General features: G+C 36.8%; 2 protein-coding genes and 2 long non-coding RNA genes across 23 annotated transcripts in view; 1 reads left to right on the top strand and 3 right to left on the bottom strand.

Moving 5' to 3' along the window:
* ERAP1 (endoplasmic reticulum aminopeptidase 1) overlaps positions 1–12,391 on the top strand; it is a 33,752-nt gene extending 21,361 nt beyond the window's left edge. For all 3 annotated transcript variants that reach the window (XM_028849584.2, XM_001094790.5, XM_078005002.1), the window contains 8 exons: positions 704–783; positions 1,282–1,465; positions 3,199–3,355; positions 4,025–4,209; positions 5,105–5,266; positions 5,748–5,888; positions 6,434–6,515; positions 10,362–12,391. In XM_028849584.2, the coding sequence (XP_028705417.2) occupies positions 704–783; positions 1,282–1,465; positions 3,199–3,355; positions 4,025–4,209; positions 5,105–5,266; positions 5,748–5,888; positions 6,434–6,515; positions 10,362–10,517 (1,147 nt within the window). In that variant the 3' untranslated portion in view covers positions 10,518–12,391. The remainder of the gene's footprint in view (positions 1–703; positions 784–1,281; positions 1,466–3,198; positions 3,356–4,024; positions 4,210–5,104; positions 5,267–5,747; positions 5,889–6,433; positions 6,516–10,361) is intronic.
* LOC106998865 (uncharacterized) lies at positions 149–10,488 on the bottom strand. Its single transcript, XR_013418435.1, has 5 exons — positions 10,348–10,488; positions 9,959–10,043; positions 2,577–2,686; positions 2,191–2,253; positions 149–767 (listed from the first exon to the last, which is right to left on the bottom strand). It is a non-coding gene; the product is annotated as an uncharacterized LOC106998865 (long non-coding RNA).
* On the bottom strand, positions 3,491–6,927 carry LOC144341468 (uncharacterized). Its single transcript, XR_013418436.1, has 2 exons — positions 5,068–6,927; positions 3,491–4,276 (listed from the first exon to the last, which is right to left on the bottom strand). It is a non-coding gene; the product is annotated as an uncharacterized LOC144341468 (long non-coding RNA).
* Positions 12,392–13,617: 1,226 nt separating the features above from the next.
* Positions 13,618–20,293, bottom strand: part of CAST (calpastatin) — a 110,503-nt gene continuing 103,827 nt past the window's right edge. For all 18 annotated transcript variants that reach the window (XM_015140464.3, XM_078005004.1, XM_028849589.2 and 15 more), the window contains 5 exons: positions 19,746–19,790; positions 19,236–19,328; positions 16,654–16,725; positions 15,154–15,212; positions 13,618–14,221 (listed from right to left, as the gene is read on the bottom strand). In XM_015140464.3, the coding sequence (XP_014995950.3) occupies positions 15,162–15,212; positions 16,654–16,725; positions 19,236–19,328; positions 19,746–19,790 (261 nt within the window). In that variant the 3' untranslated portion in view covers positions 13,618–14,221; positions 15,154–15,161. The remainder of the gene's footprint in view (positions 14,222–15,153; positions 15,213–16,653; positions 16,726–19,235; positions 19,329–19,745; positions 19,791–20,293) is intronic.

Genomic DNA, 20,293 nt, shown 5'->3' with positions numbered 1-20,293 from the left:
TCACTTATATAACCATAGCCACAGTACAATTATCCAAATTGGGAAATAAACTTGATACAATACTGTTATCTATAAATCCCATTCAACTTTTTTCAGTTGTCCTAAAAATATCTTTAGAGCAAAATAGAAAATAAATTCTGACTTAAGATTTAATACAGGATCACATATTTTATTTAGTTGTTGCATCCTTTTGGTCTCCATGTTTTTCTGAAACAACTTTTTAGTCTTTTTTGGGCTTCTTGATACTGACATTTTTAAAGAGTACAGGTCAGTTATTTTATAGAATGTCGTTCAGTTTGGATTTTCTGCTGTTTCTCCATGATCAGATTCAGTTGATGTATCATTGACAGGAATCCCAAAGAGGTGATGTTTTGTCCTTCCTAGTATACGATTCAGGAGGCACATGACTCCTGAAGTTAGGCCTCTGAGATGCAATCAGCCAATCACTGTAAAAAGGCTTTCAGGGTTCACTTGAGTCCAAATTCTTAGCTCTACTCACGGAGTCCAAGAAAAAGAAATAGTGCCTGAGCTGACACTCCCTGCAAAGTTGGAAAACAGACTGGGGATGTTTTGAGAGCTTGGCTGTAGCAGTTTTGGTACTGTCTTTTTCTAACTCACCAGTGCTTGGCACATGATAGGTGATTTAGTAACTGCTTGTTGAATTGAATCAACAAATGAACAATCCATCTCTCCTTTCTTTTAGGTACCTGTGGCATGTTCCATTGACGTTCATCACCAGCAAATCAGACATGGTCCATCGATTTTTGCTAAAAACAAAAACAGGTAATTTATTTTGGAAACAACCAGTTTAATTCAAGGAGGAATGTGAAAATGTGTAGGGTTAAAATGCTGTTTCTTTTGCTGTTTATCTCGGTTAAAGCAAAAGGGATCAGATTGGAAATACTTTCTGGTTTCAAAGAAGAATGGCCAGTATCTTGCCAGATAGAGATTATAGTTGAATTATATAATGCTAAAAAGGAGGGATTACCAGTGAACATTCCCTATTACTTTGTTAACATTACTGTTTTATATCATATGTATGGCCAGATACGTAGTTGCATTCTTTTCATAGATCTATAAATCTCACAAAATTGATGTCTAAAGCTAGTGTTAGCTTTTGTCTATTGAGTTGCTGTTTTCTGGTTTCTGAAAGAAATAAGTGATGATTTCAGATTGTTCAGTATTAAACCCTTCTCTAATTTCCTTGCCCAGTCTCTGATGAGAAAAGCTTTCATCAGGCAAGGGAGCAAATGGAGCTTTGATTTATTTTATTTACTCTAGATGTGCTCATCCTCCCAGAAGAGGTGGAATGGATCAAATTTAATGTGGGCATGAATGGCTATTACATTGTGCATTACGAGGATGATGGATGGGACTCTTTGACTGGCCTTTTAAAAGGAACACACACAGCAGTCAGCAGTAACGATCGGGCGAGTCTCATTAACAATGCATTTCAGCTCGTCAGGTAATACACGCTGCACAAAGTCTCGGTTTATTTCTGAAAGCAGATGTTATTGTTCAAATTCTTGATTTCTAAAGACAAAAATGATTGATTGACAACAAGAAGTTGAAAGGTGTTTTCCTCCAAGTTCTTCTAACAACCCAAGATTGCTTTTAGCCTTATGATTAATCTCCTGTCTGTGACTACTAAGGCACTTGAAGGAAGGAATCTGTATCTTAATCTTTCTCATTAACAGTTTAGATCATACTGAGGCAGAAGTGTAGATAACCAGGAGATCAACATCCTGGCGAAACTCCTTGCCTTGTCCCTGCGGTGGCGTGGTCCCTCAGCTTCCTCTGGCCCTGCTATACCGGATCAGGTTTCTCCCATCACTGGGTCTTTAACAGCCTTGAAGGCTTTTTAGAAGACTAAGTGACACAGGCCCAAGTTGTTTGCATTATATTTCTTGGATTAAAGAAGGGATTTTTGTTTTCTTTCCTAAACCAGATACTTGAACTTTGCAGTATCTTTATGGAATATAGCCCATAAAATGTAGCCCAACCAAATGATCTCTGAGTGTGTGAGGACAGAATTAACACTACCCCCTCTTTTTTTTAACCCCCATGACAACGGTTTTTAAGGAAATGCTCCCAAAGCCTAAAACTCAAACTTCTTCAACATGTAGGCAGATCTCAAGTCCTAAGAGGAAGCATGCAGGTGGGAAGGATTCTCTCTGTTTCTCCTCATACCTGTATCCTTCTGGCCTAAATTTTGAGTGCCTTCTGGTTCTTCTCACCACCATACTGGGCCTCCTGAAGTGAGAAAACGCAATGGGGGAGAAAGTTAAGGGTTGCTTACCTAGCTGTTTCTTTCTGCCTAAAAAATTCCCCTCTGTAGAATATTTCTGCTTGAGCCGTAGAGGGCTCTTTCTTTTTTCTTTTTTTTAGCTTATATAATATATACCCTACCACTGAGGTTTTTAACACTAACCCTTTGTAATGAAGGGTTTCTAAGGATATGCAGTGTCTTTTGAAATGGAGAAGAAAATGTGTTTCCTCCAGGGACTCATAGTTTTTACCAGATGATAGTCTGACCAGACTTCCTAAAGGGTCTTTGATGGAAATCCCTTGCTTACCCTAGAAGTTCAGCACACAATCCAGTGTTTCACAGGGACAGATGCTGATGTGCTTCCATTCCGGCTTATCCACGTTAGCCCTGGATGTTACTGTTTGAGAAACTTCCTCCCTAGTGTAAACATGCCAGATGTTGTGTTACATGTGATAGAAAAGAGACTTATATAGTAGTTATCTATTTATTTATTTACTTATTTATTGGAAATGGAGTCTCACTGTGTCGCCCAGGCTGGAGTGCAGTGGTACCATCTCAATTCACTGCCTCTGCCTCCCAGGTTCAAGCAATTCTTCTGCCTCAGCTTCCCAAGTACCAAGTACCTGAGATTACAGGCACGTGCCACCATGCCTGACTGTTTTATGTATTTCTAGTAGAGACACGGTTTCACCATGTTGGCCAGGCTGGTCTCGAACTCCCAACCTCAGGTGATTCACCCGCCTTGGCCTCCTAAAGTGCTGGGATTATAGGCATGAGCCACCGTGCCTGGCCGTAGTTATCTATTTATAAGTAGTTATCCATTTATATCTGATTGCTTGTTTTGCTAGAAGACTAAAATATATTTTGAAGCAAAATGTTGACTTCCTGGATTTACTTTTAAACTACTAACCACAGTGTCTCTTGTTCAGCATTGGGAAGCTGTCCATTGAAAAGGCCTTGGATTTATCCCTGTACTTGAAACATGAAACTGAAATTATGCCCGTATTTCAAGGTTTGAATGAGCTGATTCCTATGTATAAGTTAATGGAGAAAAGAGATATGAATGAAGTGGAAACTCAATTCAAGGTAAAAGCCTGAAATAAAATAGTTATGTAATTACTATTTCTTTTGTGTTAAAAAGAAATCGTGTGTGTGTATGTTTGTGTGTATCTTTATATACATATTAAGGAAAAGCAAATAAATATTAATTCAGTATTTAGATGGATTAGCAAAAATTTTGGTTTTATTTGGCACCAAAAATAGAAATGGCATTCTCAGACTCTGCTCAATTTGCATGGATTTGTTTTTTCCTTCCTTTCACAAACCTTTTATTTCATTTTCCTTTCCTACTATGATGGCTGACATTCAGATTTTCTGGGACTCTTCATGGTACTTGAGGAAGAGGCACAAAATTGTTATTCTTGGCAAAATGTCATGAAGTCTTGTTGCATAATTTGCTCTCAAAATTTAGTCATATAAACTCTAAGTTTGTTTTAAAAGTGGCAATTCATCCTGACTTTAAGTAGATAGGATATCTTATAAAAGTTTGTTATGAAAATATGAAAGTCATTCATCATTATTTATTGGTTTTGACCCTTTTATAATTAAATATAAACAGTGCTGCATGATTTATACAGTAAAAGTTAGATTATGCTTTAAAAATTAGCCCCTATCATCTGAGACCATAATGGATTATATTAACATGAAATGACCTGTGACAATACTAGTCCCTGTTCCTCTGTGCAATGCCGTCAGGCCTTCCTCATCAGGCTGCTAAGGGACCTCATTGATAAGCAGACGTGGACAGATGAAGGCTCGGTCTCAGAGCGAATGCTGCGGAGTCAGCTACTCCTCCTCGCCTGTGTGCGCAAGTATCAGCCGTGTGTACAGAGGGCAGAAGGCTATTTCAGGAAGTGGAAGGAATCCAATGGAAACTTGAGGTCAGTCCTTACTGAATAACCACTTTGTTGATGTGAAGGGTATCTTTTCTGTTTTCCATCATCGGTACTAAACATTAGGGAAAACAAAAAGTATAAGTGTCTCCCCTGCTGCCCTGTTTTGAAAAATAAATTACTTTTTAAGATTTATCTATGCATCTCTCAACTTTAAGAAATGCTAGGAGGGAACTTCTGTGCATAAAAGTCAAATATCTGGGGAGTTAGGATGGTATTGGAATAATTCCCATTTTTGTATAGGCAATGCAAAATCGTTTTAAACTGTGACAGCCATGCCATAGAGAAACACAGGCATTGTATTTTATAGAAGCTTCTTTGGGCTTCTAAAGTCCCTGACAGGGATGCATAGTAATTGCTGATGCTGTCTAAGCAAGGTAGGATTTTACCATATCTGGAAATCCCTATTCAGCTACATTTCAGTCCTTTTACATTTGGAGCTTAAACCCCACCCAGGAAACATTTATGCCAACAATCTACATGCTTCAGCTTAGAGAAATCCAAACAGTGGTCCTACTGCAGTCCTGACTTGTGATCATGGTGTACATTTTGAATATAGTTTGAATTTCTTTCTTTTGGCTTGAAAGGTGATCCCCTATGGAATCACCCAGCATCATTAAAGTATTTAAATATGTAGGTATTTATAAAAATGGCATTTCACATTACATTTTTGAGAAGGCTACTTAAAACCTAATTTTAGATAGTTTTCTCTTGCCTTTTTTTTTTACAAAGTGTAACTGAAGGAAATCGGTAGCTTTTGTTTATATTTTCAGTTATGCTTCTCTGATCATGGGGACAGTTTAGCAGTTCATAATTGGTCACCATTATGCCTATAAACATACTTACTGCATCTCAGATTCTCATTGTGTGTTGCTTTCTATAGCCTGCCTATCGATGTGACCTTGGCAGTGTTTGCTGTGGGCGCCCAGAGCACAGAAGGCTGGGATTTTCTTTATAGTAAATATCAGTCTTCTTTGTCCAGTATTGAGAAAGAACAAATTGAATTTGCCCTCTGCACAACCCAAAATAAGGAAAAGCTTCAATGGTGAGTCAGTCATTCATTCATGTTCATGTGGCCAAGGGAAATTAGATTAAATTAGATCATTCTGGCATCTATTTTTGTTTTCTTGGCCAGGAATTGTCTATTCTGCTGGGAACATACTGCAAGTCAGCATACATCTAATGAGAAAGGCAAATAATTAGGGAGAACCAGGTGTCAGGAAAAATATTTAAAGGCATATACATTTGTGTATCTTTAAAAAGACAACATATTTAAAATATTTACTAGAGCTACTCTTCCTTAACTATTCTTTTGAGCAAATGAGAGGGTATATGAGAATACTATATAAATGTTAGTTTTTATTACATAGCTATAGTGGGTTTATCAGGATTCTGGTTACCCATTTATCTTTTTAACCTTTGTTATTGGCAGACTTTTTTTTCTTTTACAAGTAATTTTATTGCCGTGATTCATAACTGTTTCACCACCTATTCATTGCTAACATTTCTTTTCTTAATCCTTTCAGGCTACTAGATGAAAGCTTTAAGGGAGATAAAATAAAAACTCAGGAGTTTCCAGGAATTCTTGTACTCATTGGTAGGAACCCAGTAGGATACCCACTGGCCTGGAAATTTCTGAGGAAAAACTGGAACAAACTTGTACAGAAGTAAGTGGTGCCAAAAATTGTGCTGTGACTGGATAAGTTCATAACCTTACTGTGTTTCAGCCTTGTTGTTTGTAGAAGAACAATAACAGTCTAAAGGTACTTTTTTTAATTGAAGATAGGCAGTAGAAGTACTTAAAGTATTTGTAGAAAATATAAAACTGGAATTCAGTGCTAATTTGTGAATATGTACAGGGGTATTTTCCATTCCATCTGGCATAACCCCTTCCTGAGCCCATGGACTTATGAAGCCTTTCTCCTCAGAGTTCAGCCCAGGCCTTCCACGAACACATTTGCTTGTTTGCATCTGTCATTGTCTAACTCTTTTAGCACTTCCTGCCTGTGTCATGTTCTGTTGGATACTTAACTTTTTATTAAGCTGTTGATGTGTATTCTTTAGAGCTAGATCTTTACACATTGGATAGACATCATATTTTATACTTTCACACCCATCAGTTTTTAGTTAAAAGGTATTATATATAGGAGGCCCTTAAAATATATGTTAAATGAATATTTCACAACCCATTTTTGAATATTTCCCTCTCTAGGTTTGAACTTGGCTCACAATCCATAGCCCACATGGTAATGGGTACAGCAAATCAATTCTCCACAAGAACATGGCTTGAAGAGGTAATATATATATCTTTTTAATCATAAATGAAAATTAGCTAATTAATATGGGGTAGACAAAATACTTTGAGAGTGTGGTGAGTTAGATATGGATTTTGTCATTTAGAAGTTATTTTTGGATGGTATGGTACTGACGGCAGCATAAATCAGTGGCAATTAAACTAGTGAAAACTGCCTCTTAAGACATGTTAAGAGGTCTTAGCTCTGCCATTTAAAACCTTAGGACTTGAAGAAAAATTACTTGAGACAATTAGTCCCTGTTTAAGGATGTTAAAAGTGGGCATTGAGGTATAAATGACTGAAGTGGTCATCCAGCTACTGTTAAAGAGGCAGATCTGGAATCTAGGTTCTTTATAAACCATCCAAGTTCATGGTTCCCTGTCACTTATTATATAACCATCTACCTTCAGACAGAATTTCAGGCAGCTTTAAGATCCATGTATAAAAGAAATGTTAAAATGAAGGACAAAAAGATACATAATGGACAGGTGATAACCATGTGAGGGACTTATGGCTGAGGATAATTCTCGCAATTGTCCCCTGAATTTATCACAGAGATTCCTAGAAGTCAAGGAAAAATGAGGAATCAGTATGAGTTATTCTCATTGTCTGGTAAAAGAGAACATGAAGCATACACGTTTTCTACAAAAGCAGACTTTTCTTCAGTCCTAAACTCAAGGACTTTGATGTGTGGGCCATTGAGTTCTGTGGTGTCCCTTTTATAATAAGGTTTCATATAGTAAAGTTGTAGAACAAATTTTACATGGCTCTTAAACTATGGTACGTTTAGATAAAAGCTGAGAGGCTAATATTAACTTTTTTAGGAGTGGTTCCATTGTGTAGTCTGGTTATACTATTTTCTAGCTTGAGATGGGGAGAGAGCTTTGGAAATGGAAAAGAATGAAGGGTTGTTACAGTCTCGTAGCTTTTTCCAGTTTTCAGTAGCCTCATCCAGGCTTGTCAAATTAACTTGCATATAATAATTCAACCTTGAACTCCAGCGAGGTCTAGAGCAGAGATATTCTGTGTGGTGACTGAAGAGCTGTCCAAAGACTTGACCAGAAAGGTAGTCATCCATAGACAAGATCTATAGCAACAAAGCATTTCATTCATTCATTTGTATTCATTCAAGACATATATGCCACACATGGTTTTAGGTTATGTGGCTGTAACAGTGAACAGACAGACAAAACCTTTGCTGTCATGGAGCTGAAATTTCTGCTGTGGGAATCAGACAATTATAGACAAATCAACTGATGTCAAGTAGTTACATGCTCTGAAGATGAATAAGGCAAGGAGAGGGATTGGGGTAGAGGGTTGGTGCCGTTTTATAGGATGATTAGGAGACATTTGAGGAGATATTGAAGGAAACGCTGATATCTAGAGGAGTATTGTGTGCAGAGGAAACATCAGGTGCAAAGACCCTGAAGCAGGGCATGAAAATTAAAGAGCCTGAGATGTTATCATAATGGAGAGCAAACTATGGACATATAAAATATAGGAGTCATCCTGAGTCCTTCCTTCCCCACACATCTAATTACGCAAGTCCTGCTGGTCCTCTCTCAGCACATGCACTGGATCTTGCGCACATCTCTCTGCTCTTACCCTCATCCAGTCCTTTCTCATCTCTTGCCTTGCCTATTGCAATAGTGTCCTAACTGGCCTCCCCCTTGCCACTTTGCCAATAGCAAAACATTTTCCACATTTAAGACTGCAAGTCAGCCCATAACTGACCCTGGCTTCTTGAACCCTGCCTATTGTTCTTGCAGTAAATTCCAAATCCCTCCTTCCCATGTGTCCACGACCTTGATGACCTGGCTTCTGAGGACCTCTCTGGTGCCAATTCCCACAGGCTCTCCTGGTTTACTCTCTCACAACACTGCAGCCACTCAGTCTCCTTCTGTTCCTAGGCTACCACTTGGTTCTCCTGTCTTTAAGCCTCTGCACTTTTTCTTCTCTCTGCCTGGCTTTTCACTAGAAAGTATTCACCAACTTTTCACTAGAAAGGGGCATTTTATCTTTGAGAGGTCTCGGCTCAAATCACCTTCCCCAAAACCATGCAGTTCAATGCAGGCCACATCTCCCCAGTTACTAGCGTACCCCTGGCATATTTTCTTCATAGCAGTTTATTTACAGTAATCATATTTACTGCGTGTATCCCCCAAAAGACTGTAAACTCCATGAGGGGAGGATGCTTGCCTGATTCACTGCTACATCCTCAGTGTCTAGCATGGTAATTACAGCAGACAGATGAATAAATATCAGAGTAAATATTGGTGAACAAATGGATGAGGTTAAGTCCCTGATACATGCTGGGTTTGGGGTTTTGCACTTTACCTGCATTATATAACTACATCCTTCACCACTGCTCTTCATTTTACAGATGAGGAGACTGGGTTCCATGAAAGTTAAATCATTTGCTCAAATCAAGTTAGTAGGATAAACCTGTTTTCCTATCCCTGTATTGTGCCACTTATTGCACAGAAATTGTTCTTGAAGAGCCAAGTCTGAATCAAATATTCAGTTGAGATGTTGCATTTCCAAGACAGGTGAAGACAGAAGAGATGATTTTTGGGTCAGGACAAGGGTAAGAGTAATGGTTAGCAGCTGGCTTCACTGTTGTAGAAGGTCTGTTTTTAGTGGAGCTATCATAATGAGCTCCTTCAGGAGTAATGATTTGAGCAATTAGTAAGATTATTGATGTGCTTTGACTGTTGAATAGTGCTCAAAGTGATTTTTAATTGACTGTGAATTAATCTTGTGTTCTGAGCGTGTATGAAGCAGTAGGTTGAGCTACAACTTAAGGTAGACAGTGGAGAAGTATTTTCCAGGTTGCTACAGCAGGAGGCCATGCCTTCTGCTCATTGAAAAGTTGTACCGTATTGACATATAATTTTAAAACAACTCTGCATCATTTAAAATTGAAATCTTATCTTTCTAAAACCCATTCCTACTCCCCTCTTTATTCCCAAACTAATAATATGGTATTATGACATGGATTTCTAAGGAATTGACTATCTGGAATCTATGCTGAATAAATAATACATCTTGGCCTACATTTGCTTCCTGGATACCAAATCAAAAATTGATGGATTAATGCTGTGAAAATTTATGGGAAAAGGGTCATAACCCTTTAAGGTGAAACAGAATCGCACAATGGCCAATCCTGTGGCAAAGCCAGCCTATCTGTCATGTGAGCTCAAGAGGTTAAGATACCCAGAAATGAAACAAGAACAAAGATATTTTTCAGGAGATAGACAAGAGTTTCTTATCTCTTTAAAATCATGGGGAACTTTGAGACAACAATACATTAATTGTAGATTAGGTTAAAAAAATTTGGCAAGGTTTGGGTTTTACCACCGTAACTTGCTAAGAATCCCATTCCCCACAGTGTTTCTATAATAACATACAAGGCCAGGCCCATGGAGGAAGACGGCACTTACATGGTGGAAACTGTTTTGCTTGGCAAAGAAGAGATGGCACATTCTGCTTTTTAGATATCATGTTTTTAAAAAATGAAGTTTGCATCTGTGAGTATAGAACAGAATAACACATTAAATAGACACAATTAAACCTTAATTATAAAATGGTAAACAGTGAAGTCTTTTAAAGTCTGGCAGCTGGGAATAAACAAAAGAACTGCAGAGAAAAAACACAGAACTTGACATCATGAGGCATGAGCTCATTTCATACAGCTTATGTGTACATAATCCTATTCAGACAGCTGGGACTGCCTTCTATATAGAATTTTGACAAATGCTGGAATTTTGGCTTCAGTTTTAACTAAAGTTACATCTGGTTAATGTAATAAAATTAATTTTTTAAAACTCACTTTTTCCTCACAAGGTAAAAGGATTCTTCAGCTCTTTGAAAGAAAATGGTTCTCAGCTCCGTTGTGTCCAACAGACAATTGAAACCATTGAAGAAAACATCCGTTGGATGGATAAGAATTTTGATAAAATCAGAGTGTGGCTGCAAAGTGAAAAGTTTGAACTTCTGTAAAAATTCCTCCCTTGCCAGGTTCCTGTTATCTCTAATCACCAACATTTTGTTGAGTGTATTTTCAAACTAGAGATGGCTGTTTTGGCTTCAGCTGAAGATACTTTTTTCCCCTTCAACTCATTTTTTGACTGTCCCGGTGAAAAGATTGGCTGTTAGTTTTTCATGAGTGGGCTATCGCTACCATGTGTTTCATTCATCACAGGTGTTGCCCTGCAATGTAAACCCAAGTGTTGGGTTCCCTGCCACAGAGGAATAAAGTGCCTTATTCTTCTCATTTTATATTTTACGGTTAAGCCCCCCAGTGTCCAAAACCCTGTGGCCCACATTTGTCTTCATAAACTGTTTCATCAATTTCCTCGAAAGACTGAATAGTCGACTACTGAACAATGAATACCTGGATCCGAGACTAAGCCAGATGATGGCTGGGTTAAAGCTCTGGCTCTCCCCGCTGACCCCTCCAGACCCGCTGCCCACCCCTCTTTTCCTTGCTCCATGCCCAGGGGCTGACTTGTAAAGGCCAAGTCCTCAAGCTTCCTTGCCCTTTGGATGTTGGTCAGTGGGGAGCCAGAGAGCTGGAGCTGGGGTCAGAGGAGGTAGTAGGTGTTCTTCCCTGATTCCCTTACTGGATGCCTCGGGCTGGCATCCCCTGAGGGTCTTAGCTCCTGAGAGGGGACCCTCTTTTCCACACAGCCTTCTCCACCTCTGGATTTTGGTAACTGCTCCCTCCTCATCCCTTCAGGATTAGGGGCCTCAGTGGGAGCCTGGCTTTTACTAGTCCTGGCGGGACTTGTGGTTTCCACATAATGTGCTTGTACTTTTGCAAAAAGTCTTTTTATAGAACCCCCCTCAGATAATTCTGAGTGTCATCTATTTCCCTGACTGATACAGTATCTCTTCTGAAAAAGCAGAGTGCATTCAAGTCTGTAGGAAAACCCTTTTCTTAGGGAGGTGATTCTTTTCTCTCTCTGCTTCTTATTTGGCCTAGTTTACAATTTCTAAATAACTAGTTATTGGCATTTACTGACAGTAAATTATTGCAGGGTCACCAATAAATGATAGTACATTGTGAAACAAAATATTTGCTCATATTAGCAAATAGGACATTCTTTGGCTTTGAAGTCTTTTGTGAAGACTTCACACACAGTTGCTTCAGCACACAGTTGCTGCTCAGGTTTTATGTATAGGTAATAGAAAGCACAGTTTACTAACATGGTAAACCAACAGAGTTCAAGTCAGATAATACCCTAAGAATTAGATTTTATTTCTTATTCTGAAAACTTGCTACACAGGGACTTATCTAACCCACAGTGTGCTGTGTTGCTGACTTGATTAAAGTTGCAGCGTGTTTTGTGCCGACTATAAGGTGCGGAAATCCTCACACCTGGCAAAGAATTCAAACTGAACTTTTTGAATATAAGGCAGAAATTTCAAGATACGGGAATATGATTGATATGAAAAATGTCAAAATGTGGTCCTCTAATACACGACAGAATAGAGTGACTTCTGGACATAAATCTCCAATTTATTAAACCATTCACCACAACAAATAGGTATAAAAGTGGAATTGGAATTTTTATACTTGTTTGTTGTAGTGAATGGTTTAATAAAAATAGAAATCACTGGTAATTTCCACCCTTTTAACGATTTCCCTTTTAAAAAAAATACATAACCAAGATTTTAATGTAAAATATTTTGCTTTAATTTTATTTTATGCCTTGATTAGTGAAACATGGAAATACTGATTTTCAGTTTTGGTCACCTGAGGAACCTACCTTCATTTGCTTTTGGAAAAGCCCATTTTCTAAACAGATACAATGTTGCCACAACAATGTGCAGAAAGCTTTTTGGTAATAAAAATTGTTCTTTGCCTCTAAGTGGGTATTTGCAATTATTTTCTCCTAACTAGATTGTAAAAAGGGCTGCTTTAGATCCTGTAGCTTACTCCAGTTATTAGTTATTAACAAACACCCAAGTTTTGAAGATATTTCTAATTAAAAAAGAAGGCATATTCAGAGTACCTTAAATAAATGTTTACTTTTATAGGCGTCTTTAAACTTCTGGATTTTGGTATGCCATTTAAAAATACTTCTAGATACGCATGGAAATTAGTAATACTGCAGCCATATCCTTGCAGACACATCTGTCAGTGTCAAAGGCTTCAAGATTTTTCTTAAAAAAAGAAAACAAAAAAGCAAACACCTCTACTGCCCAAATGGGAGGATTAGATACAGTTAGAAATCCCTCAGGAAAAGTGTTTTTTCTTTTCTTGTTGCTGCCTTAAAAATAGAATAATGACTATTTCTGATGGACAGAGACATAGCATTTTAAGCTGGTGGAGTGTGAAATCCCACAGGTATGTGCATGACTTTCAGAGAGTTATTTGGCGGGGAGGTTAACAAGATGTGGTGCCATTTACAAGCAGTGTTTTACTGTTTTTGCTTGCCCCGCTGCCACAAGTCAGCTAAGTCATAACAAAAGCTTCAAACTGATGCTAAGGAAGGCCATGCCCTTTGGAAACAAGAAATTCCCAATCTGTTTTATGTTATGTTCCTGACATCTTTTCCTGCATTCACTACCAGGAAATAAGGATGAAATTAAATATCAAAATTCTAATCGATATCAGTGCAATGTTCAGGAAATATTCATTCAGAAAGATCTGAGAAACCATTCAAAATGGTGGGACATCAGAACCTACTTACACTGCTGTGGGGGAAATGCAGATTTAAAATTATATATATATATATATTTTTAAAGCAGAAGTTTCTTTTTGTATTTGGTAAACGTAGGTTCCATAAAGCCAGATGCTATACAGTGCAAAGACTAATGTGGCAATAGTTCTAAGGACAAGTTGCTGCTCAGGTTTTATGTATAGATAACAGAAAGCACAGTTACTAACATGGTAAACCAACAGAGTTCAAGTCAGATTAATACCCTAAGGATTAGATTTTATTTGTTATGCTTGAAATTTGCTACACAAGGACTTATCTAACCTATATTTTGCTCTGTTGCTGACCTGATTCAAGTCTCAGTGTGTTCTGTGCTGACTGTAAGATGCACAAGTCCTCACACCTGGCAAAGAAGAGTTCAAGCTGAAAAGGGGTTTGGTGCTTCCTGGTTTGTCCAGGTTACCTGTTATTAATTTATTATTAGCAGCCCAAGAGGAGATATGTGCCCAATGTACAATATCTTATGTTTGACTTATAAACATTATCCCAAAGCAACATCAAATACAGTTCAAAAGCCCAAGAGGAAAGGGGGTAATAAGAAATCAGAACATTGAAAAATGTTTAAAGCATTGTTTTCCAAACACTAACAAAAAAATTAAGTGCAAACTAAAAATACAAATGAGATTTACAGGCACTGTGTGTAGAATGTGCAAAAATTCGCTTAGATTTTCTTTTGTTTTTTTGGTGTTGCTTTAAGAAACTTTATCAAATATATTTATTACAAATATAAAGCTTTCTTTCTCTCCCAATTGAAGGCAATTAAAAAAATTCAAAGTTTATCAATACCCAGTACAATAACACAGGTGAACCAGTCAAATTCATTTTCTTTCTGGAAAAGAAAAACAAACCAATATTTAGGATGTTCAAAGGCTCAACAAAAACCAGTCTAGAAATCACCCAGAACAATTGTTTTGTTGCCAAAGGCTTTTGTTCTTCAAAAGTCACCATCCACCAGCTGAAGATTTTATATGCAGATACCTTGAAAAATTCAAATAAAAAATGCAGTGAATCATTTAATATGTAATTTTCTTGTTACAGGCATAGTAAATACCACTTAGCAAAAGCATTGTATAACAGACAAGAAGGAATTTCCTATAAGTAAACATGAAAGTGGATTAATAGAATTTTTTTAATTTTGGGAAAAATGTTAGAACAGTTCTAACTAATAAAGCTCCTTTTTTTTATAGGAAATACAGATAGATCATGGTGAGAGAGCTGAACTCGATTTAACCTATACTTGATTTCTTTTACGCTTTGGTCAGTAAGTGCTTGTATGCTTTTAAGGCTTACATTAAGCCTTCTCCTTTCTGAAGATTAAGATAAGGGCCCAGCTCTGAAGATCTCAGAAATTCCTTCATCTGTCCAATTTCTTCAGTAACCATAAATTAGAGTCAGACACAGTACTTTACTTTCCAAAATAATGACAAATAAAAATGGCCAATTTTTTCCTTTGCCCTTGTTCCCAAAACCCTGTAATTTCCACCCGACTCTAAAGGGTACTTCTCCCCACCCCACCACGTACTGGTATTTTGGGGAATACCAATATCTTCATGACATTTTGCTAAGTTGTAACATGCTAAATTTGCTTTGCCACAATAACCTGCAGTAATGAGCATTTGGATTTCAAAGATTCAGCTAGCCTCAGATGGTCATTTTAAGTGCCTGGCCTAATATTTTAAAAAGCTTTTAATTACAAGATTAAGGTTTTTAAACATTTCAATAGCACAGTCATCCCATTTAGTGCTTTCGAAGAATGACCGATTACTCTGTAGAGCTTGCAGTATGCATTTCATGCCAACAGTGTAAAGTGAGCATGAATTACTCGAGGTGGACTTCACTTCTCTCCTCTGTAACACATGAACTGGCAGGAGGTACAGTTGTCTTCATTTACAAATAAACACCCAACTTACCAGATACTTTAACTTGTATTTCTTTCATCATCTTTTGGCTTGGAAGTTTCCTCTGTTGTCTAAAAGGGAAAGCAAAAACCATCCATGAGCTCTTTCTTTTCTGTATTAAGTGTGAGGAGACAGCCTTCTCAGAATTAGGGGACAAAAGGTGGCAGTCAGTGGGGAAAAATAAGATGGTCCTTTCAGTTTCTCTTCTTCATTTGGCCAAAACATTGTGAGTTCTTCCTCCTCAAGTTTATTAGCTAAAAATAACCTTAAGTGATCCTGATCCTCAATGTATCACTCTCAGCTTTATTGTTTTAAGGCTAGGGTAGGTTACAAAATATGCATAGATGTTCTTAAATGGCAATGTTTCATTCTATGGTGATCCTTCCTTTTCCTGTACATAGGGTCACGGTTGTCCAGCAAATCCACTCATCATATAGGGTTATTATGCTTTCTATTATTTGTTTCTATTATTTGTTAAAGGGCTGATTAAGTACTTCATATAACTGAAATTAAATAATAGGCAAATAAGTATTTAATCTGAGATATAATGGCATAATTGTCAATTATCAATGCTGTTTCCTATATCCCTTAAGGGAATCTACTACAGGAAGATTTTAATATATTTTTTAAAAGCTTGGTGTAACTGGACTATTGTCTTTAAAGCTAGCCCTTTAACTCCTTATAGCCAGGGGATCATAGTAATAATCATTTAAATCATATGTTCTTGGAATTGGAAGGGACCTAGAAGTTGTCTAATCCAATTTTTATTTCTGATCACAGCTTGAGTAGTTTTAATCATAGGAAGTTTCCAACTTCCATGTTCTAAAATCTATATAAACCACATACTATGGTGGTATTTTAATTAGGGCAAGAAACACAGGCAAAACACAGGCAAATTGAGTTGTGTCAAGAACCTTCATTTAGAATTTTAAAGCACCAGTTACTTAAAAAAATATATGTATTTATAATATATATAATATATAATATATATTTATATTTACATTTATCTTATATTTATATATTATTATTTATATTTATATATCATTTTTTATATTTATATATTATTTTATTTTTAATTTTTATTTATTTTATTTTTTTTTAATTTATTTAAAAAATTTATTTTAAAAAATTTATTTAAAAAACAAAATTTTTATTTTAATATTTTAATAATATTTAAATTATTTTAAATAATTTTAAATAATAATATTTTAATATTTTAATATTACTTTTTATTAACTTTAATATTAATATTAAATATTATTATTAATATATACTTTAATATTAATATTACTTTGTTATTATAAATAATATATTATATATAATATAAATGTATAATACATATATACACACAAAAATTCAGTTACTTTACCAAGGCATACTCTGGAATAGATAGTACTTTAAGAAATCTTTTATTCTAAATAGATTCCAGTAAGAAACTAAATGACTGAAGTGATAAACCCCACTCTATGTAACTGCTAAACTAATTTGTAGTGTATTTACTGCTCCATTTACCTTTGCTGAATCCTTTGCTTTACCTCCATTCTTAGGTGCCTTGGAGCTGGAAGCGGTCTTCTTGCGCTTATCCTAAAGCAAAGGAAATGTAATGAGTCTATGGCTATCATCAATCCATCTAGCAATTAACTAGGCTGCAGTTAAATTAATCCAGACTATTCTGAGATCTCCAATTTAATTAAATAATGGAAGACTTTGGGTGTTTTTTCATGATTTTTTGAACAATGGTGATTGTCAGAGAATTGTTTAAAGCAGGAGGGAAAAGAGGATAGAAATAAGGAGGGAAATGTGGGTGACGTCGATGCTCTGCCAATTCCCGTGATGCATGACTCACCCAGACCTTATTTTGCTAATCAAAACAGAGCTCGTCAATGAGATGTTAAATGTTGGCAAGGGTGTGGAGAAAAGGGAACCCTAGTACACCGCTGGTGGGGATGTAGATTGGTATGGCTATGATGGAAAACGGTATGGAGGTTCCTAAAGAAATTAAAAGTAGAACTACTATACGACCCAGCAATCCCTCTTCTGGGTATATACCCAAAGGAGATGAAATTACCCCCTTATAAAGATATCTGCACTCCCATATTCATTGCAGCATTACTCACAATAGCCAAGATATGGAACAACCTAGTTGTTGATGAATGGATAAAGAAAATGTCATGTATATATACATAATGGAATATTATTCAGCCTTAAAAAATGATATCCTGCCATTTGCCACAACATGGATGGACTTGGAAGACCTTATACTAGATGATATAAGCCAGACACAGAAAGAAAAGTGATTTTGCTTATACGTAGAATATAGATAAAATAAAAAGCTCAAAAATACAGAAAATAAAACATGGCAACCATGGTAGGGAACAAGAGGAGGAAATAGAGATATAGGTCAAAGGATACAAAATAGCAGATAAGCAGAATGAACAAATGTAGAGAGTTAATGTATAACACGAGGACTAAGGTTAATAAAATTGTATTAGGGATTTTTGTTAAATAAGTAGATTTTAGCTGCCTTTGTCACAAAAAAGTAATTGTGTGAGATGACATATATGTAAATCTGCTTCCCTACAGTAACCATTTTATTATTTCTATGCATCCCAAAATACCATGTTGTAAACCTCAAATATACACAATAAAATTTATTTAAAAAAAAAATAGAGCTTGTCTCTATCAGGACTGGCTTTTGTGTGCCAAAAGAGCAAAAACAAAACCCTGTTTTCAGTATTATGGAGGAGAAATGAACAATGGAAGCAATCAAGGAAAGCTGGAGCAGGTTACATATAAAAATAAAGTCCATTCACCAAAAAAGGCATTACTTACGAGTTACCAGGGGTGAGAGATAGAATGCTGAGGTGGTCTAAAAATTAAACTACCCAATATGGAAGCACTGACAATTCAGTGATCCAGAGCAGTGCCTTACAACAGCCAAAACAATAGCAACCTGAGATCTGCAGAATTAACTCTTCTGAAAATAAGGAGGTACTCATTTCACTTTTCCTTCTGTTTGATTTACAAGAGGGTGTAGCTTAAGGGAAAATGCCTCACACTTGTTGAATTACACAGTCGTTTCTCATTCACTGTTAATCACGTTTTGAGCACCTGCTAAGTACCAGGCATTTTGCTAATGAGGAGCACAAAGGTAAAAGACACATCACTACTGTATAGAATGCACAGCTCAGTGGTGTGATACACAAGCACACACAGGTAACCAGAGAGCAAGGAGGGCATGGAAGAGAGGCCTCTAACTTTGGCCTGGGAAGGGAGAAGAAGACAGACAAGAAAGTCTTCCCTAAGGAGCTGACGCTTGAGCTGTGCCCTGAGGAATGAAGAGTCAACCAGTTGGGCTAAGCAGACAGAAAAGGGGAGGAAGCTCCAGAGAGCAAACGAGCATGAGAGCGCCTGCTGTAGTTAGGCCCTGCTCTCACTTTAAATGAACACAGACATAGCATTATTGTGGCACAACCATATAGTGTGGAGATATAAAAATGATGTCTATGGAAATAACAAAGTAGCAGTTAGGAAATAAGCAGTGTTTTATAAGTGCACTGTAAGTAAAATTATGTAAAACATACATATAGAAAAAAAGGAAATCCACAAAATAATACTGTTTTGGGGGCAGTGGAATTATAGGTATGTTTTCTTTTCTTCATTTTCAGGTTCTCTATGTCATCATTTGATTCATTCTACAGTTTAAAAATTATAAGGGCCAGGCACAGTGCTTCAAGCCTGTAACCCCAGCACTTTGAGGGGCAGAAGTTGGCAGATAACTTGAGCCCAAGAGCTCAAGACCAGCCTGGCAACATAGCGAAACCCCATCTCTACAAAAAAGTACAAAAATTAGCCGGGTGTGGTGGTGCACTCCTGTAGTCCCCGCTACTCAGGAAGCTAAGGTAGGAGGATTGCTTGATTGGAAGCAGAGATTGCAGTGAACTGAGATCACACCACTGCACTCCAGCCTGGGCTACAGAGTGAGACCCTGTTACAAGATAGATAGATAGATAGATCAATCAATAAAACTTGTGTGTATGTACACATAAACACACACACATTTCAAAGAAAGTCTATGTGAAAAAGCACAGTACCTTTGCTGTGTTCTGTGAGGTTTCTGTAGTGGAGGGACAGCTGTCCAGATCTCCTGAGAGAGCATCAATGGGGTCTTGGTCATCTGCAGATTTCTGAGATATGAGTAGAAATAACCATCAGTGAAGAAGCAGAAGGCAAAATGCAATATGGGGTATTTTCCCACCTCACTTACAAATAAAAGATGTTTCTATAAGAAAAAAACTTACTGACATTCTATACTAATAATAATGTAAAGGAGATAGAAAAACAAGAAAATCTTGATGGCTTTTTTTCCCTCTACTTTTTAATAAATGTTGCTTAGTATTCTCTGAGCCTCAGTTTTCTATCCTAAAGGGCTTTTGTGAAGACTAAATGAGAGATAAACAATGGTCACACACATTTATATGCATGCTCTGGCGAAGTACCAGGCACAGAGTAGGCATTCAATGTTTTAGTTTTCTAAAATGCCAAATAACCCTGTGGCTAGAATAAAACAAAATTTAATGGAAATATATTCCTATGGTCTTTACCTTTGATTCCTCTGATTTCTTTGTAGGTGGCTTCACTGGTTTGTCCTTAAAAAGAAGGCAGACTATTGGTTAAGCATAGATATTTGTAAAGGTTTACTTAGGTTTAGGCAGTAGAGAATCTATTATCCAATGACTTGACTTGGATAAAATGGAGTGTAGACTTGCAATAACTAATAAACCTGGGTCCCCATAATTTCTTTAGCAGCTTTGCTTAATTACTATTCTTTATAATCATATCTATAGACTTGGGGAAAACATATGAAAGAGTCCTGGAAGTGAAAGAAACACTATTTGTGAACCTTCTGCCATCATGTATTGTCACTTATAATTCTACTTAAAGTGTTATAAAAAGTTACTTGTGTTTTTATATCTTATTTACTATAGTTTATTACACTTAGAAAGTCATCAGGGATTTTTCCCAGTTTCAAAGGCAAGGACCTTAAATAAGAAATTTCCCAAAGAATGGAAGCCGGGTGAGTTGGTACTATCAAAGTGGGAAGGGCTCTCGCAGGATGTGGCATTGCTATCTTGTGGAATACTGAATGCAA

The sequence above is a fragment of the Macaca mulatta genome, chromosome 6 (genome assembly GCF_049350105.2).
Source record: "Macaca mulatta isolate MMU2019108-1 chromosome 6, T2T-MMU8v2.0, whole genome shotgun sequence".
Classification (NCBI taxonomy): domain Eukaryota; kingdom Metazoa; phylum Chordata; class Mammalia; order Primates; family Cercopithecidae; genus Macaca; species Macaca mulatta.
Note: the sequence above shows the minus strand (reverse complement) of the source record. Positions and strands in the feature narration are given on the sequence as shown.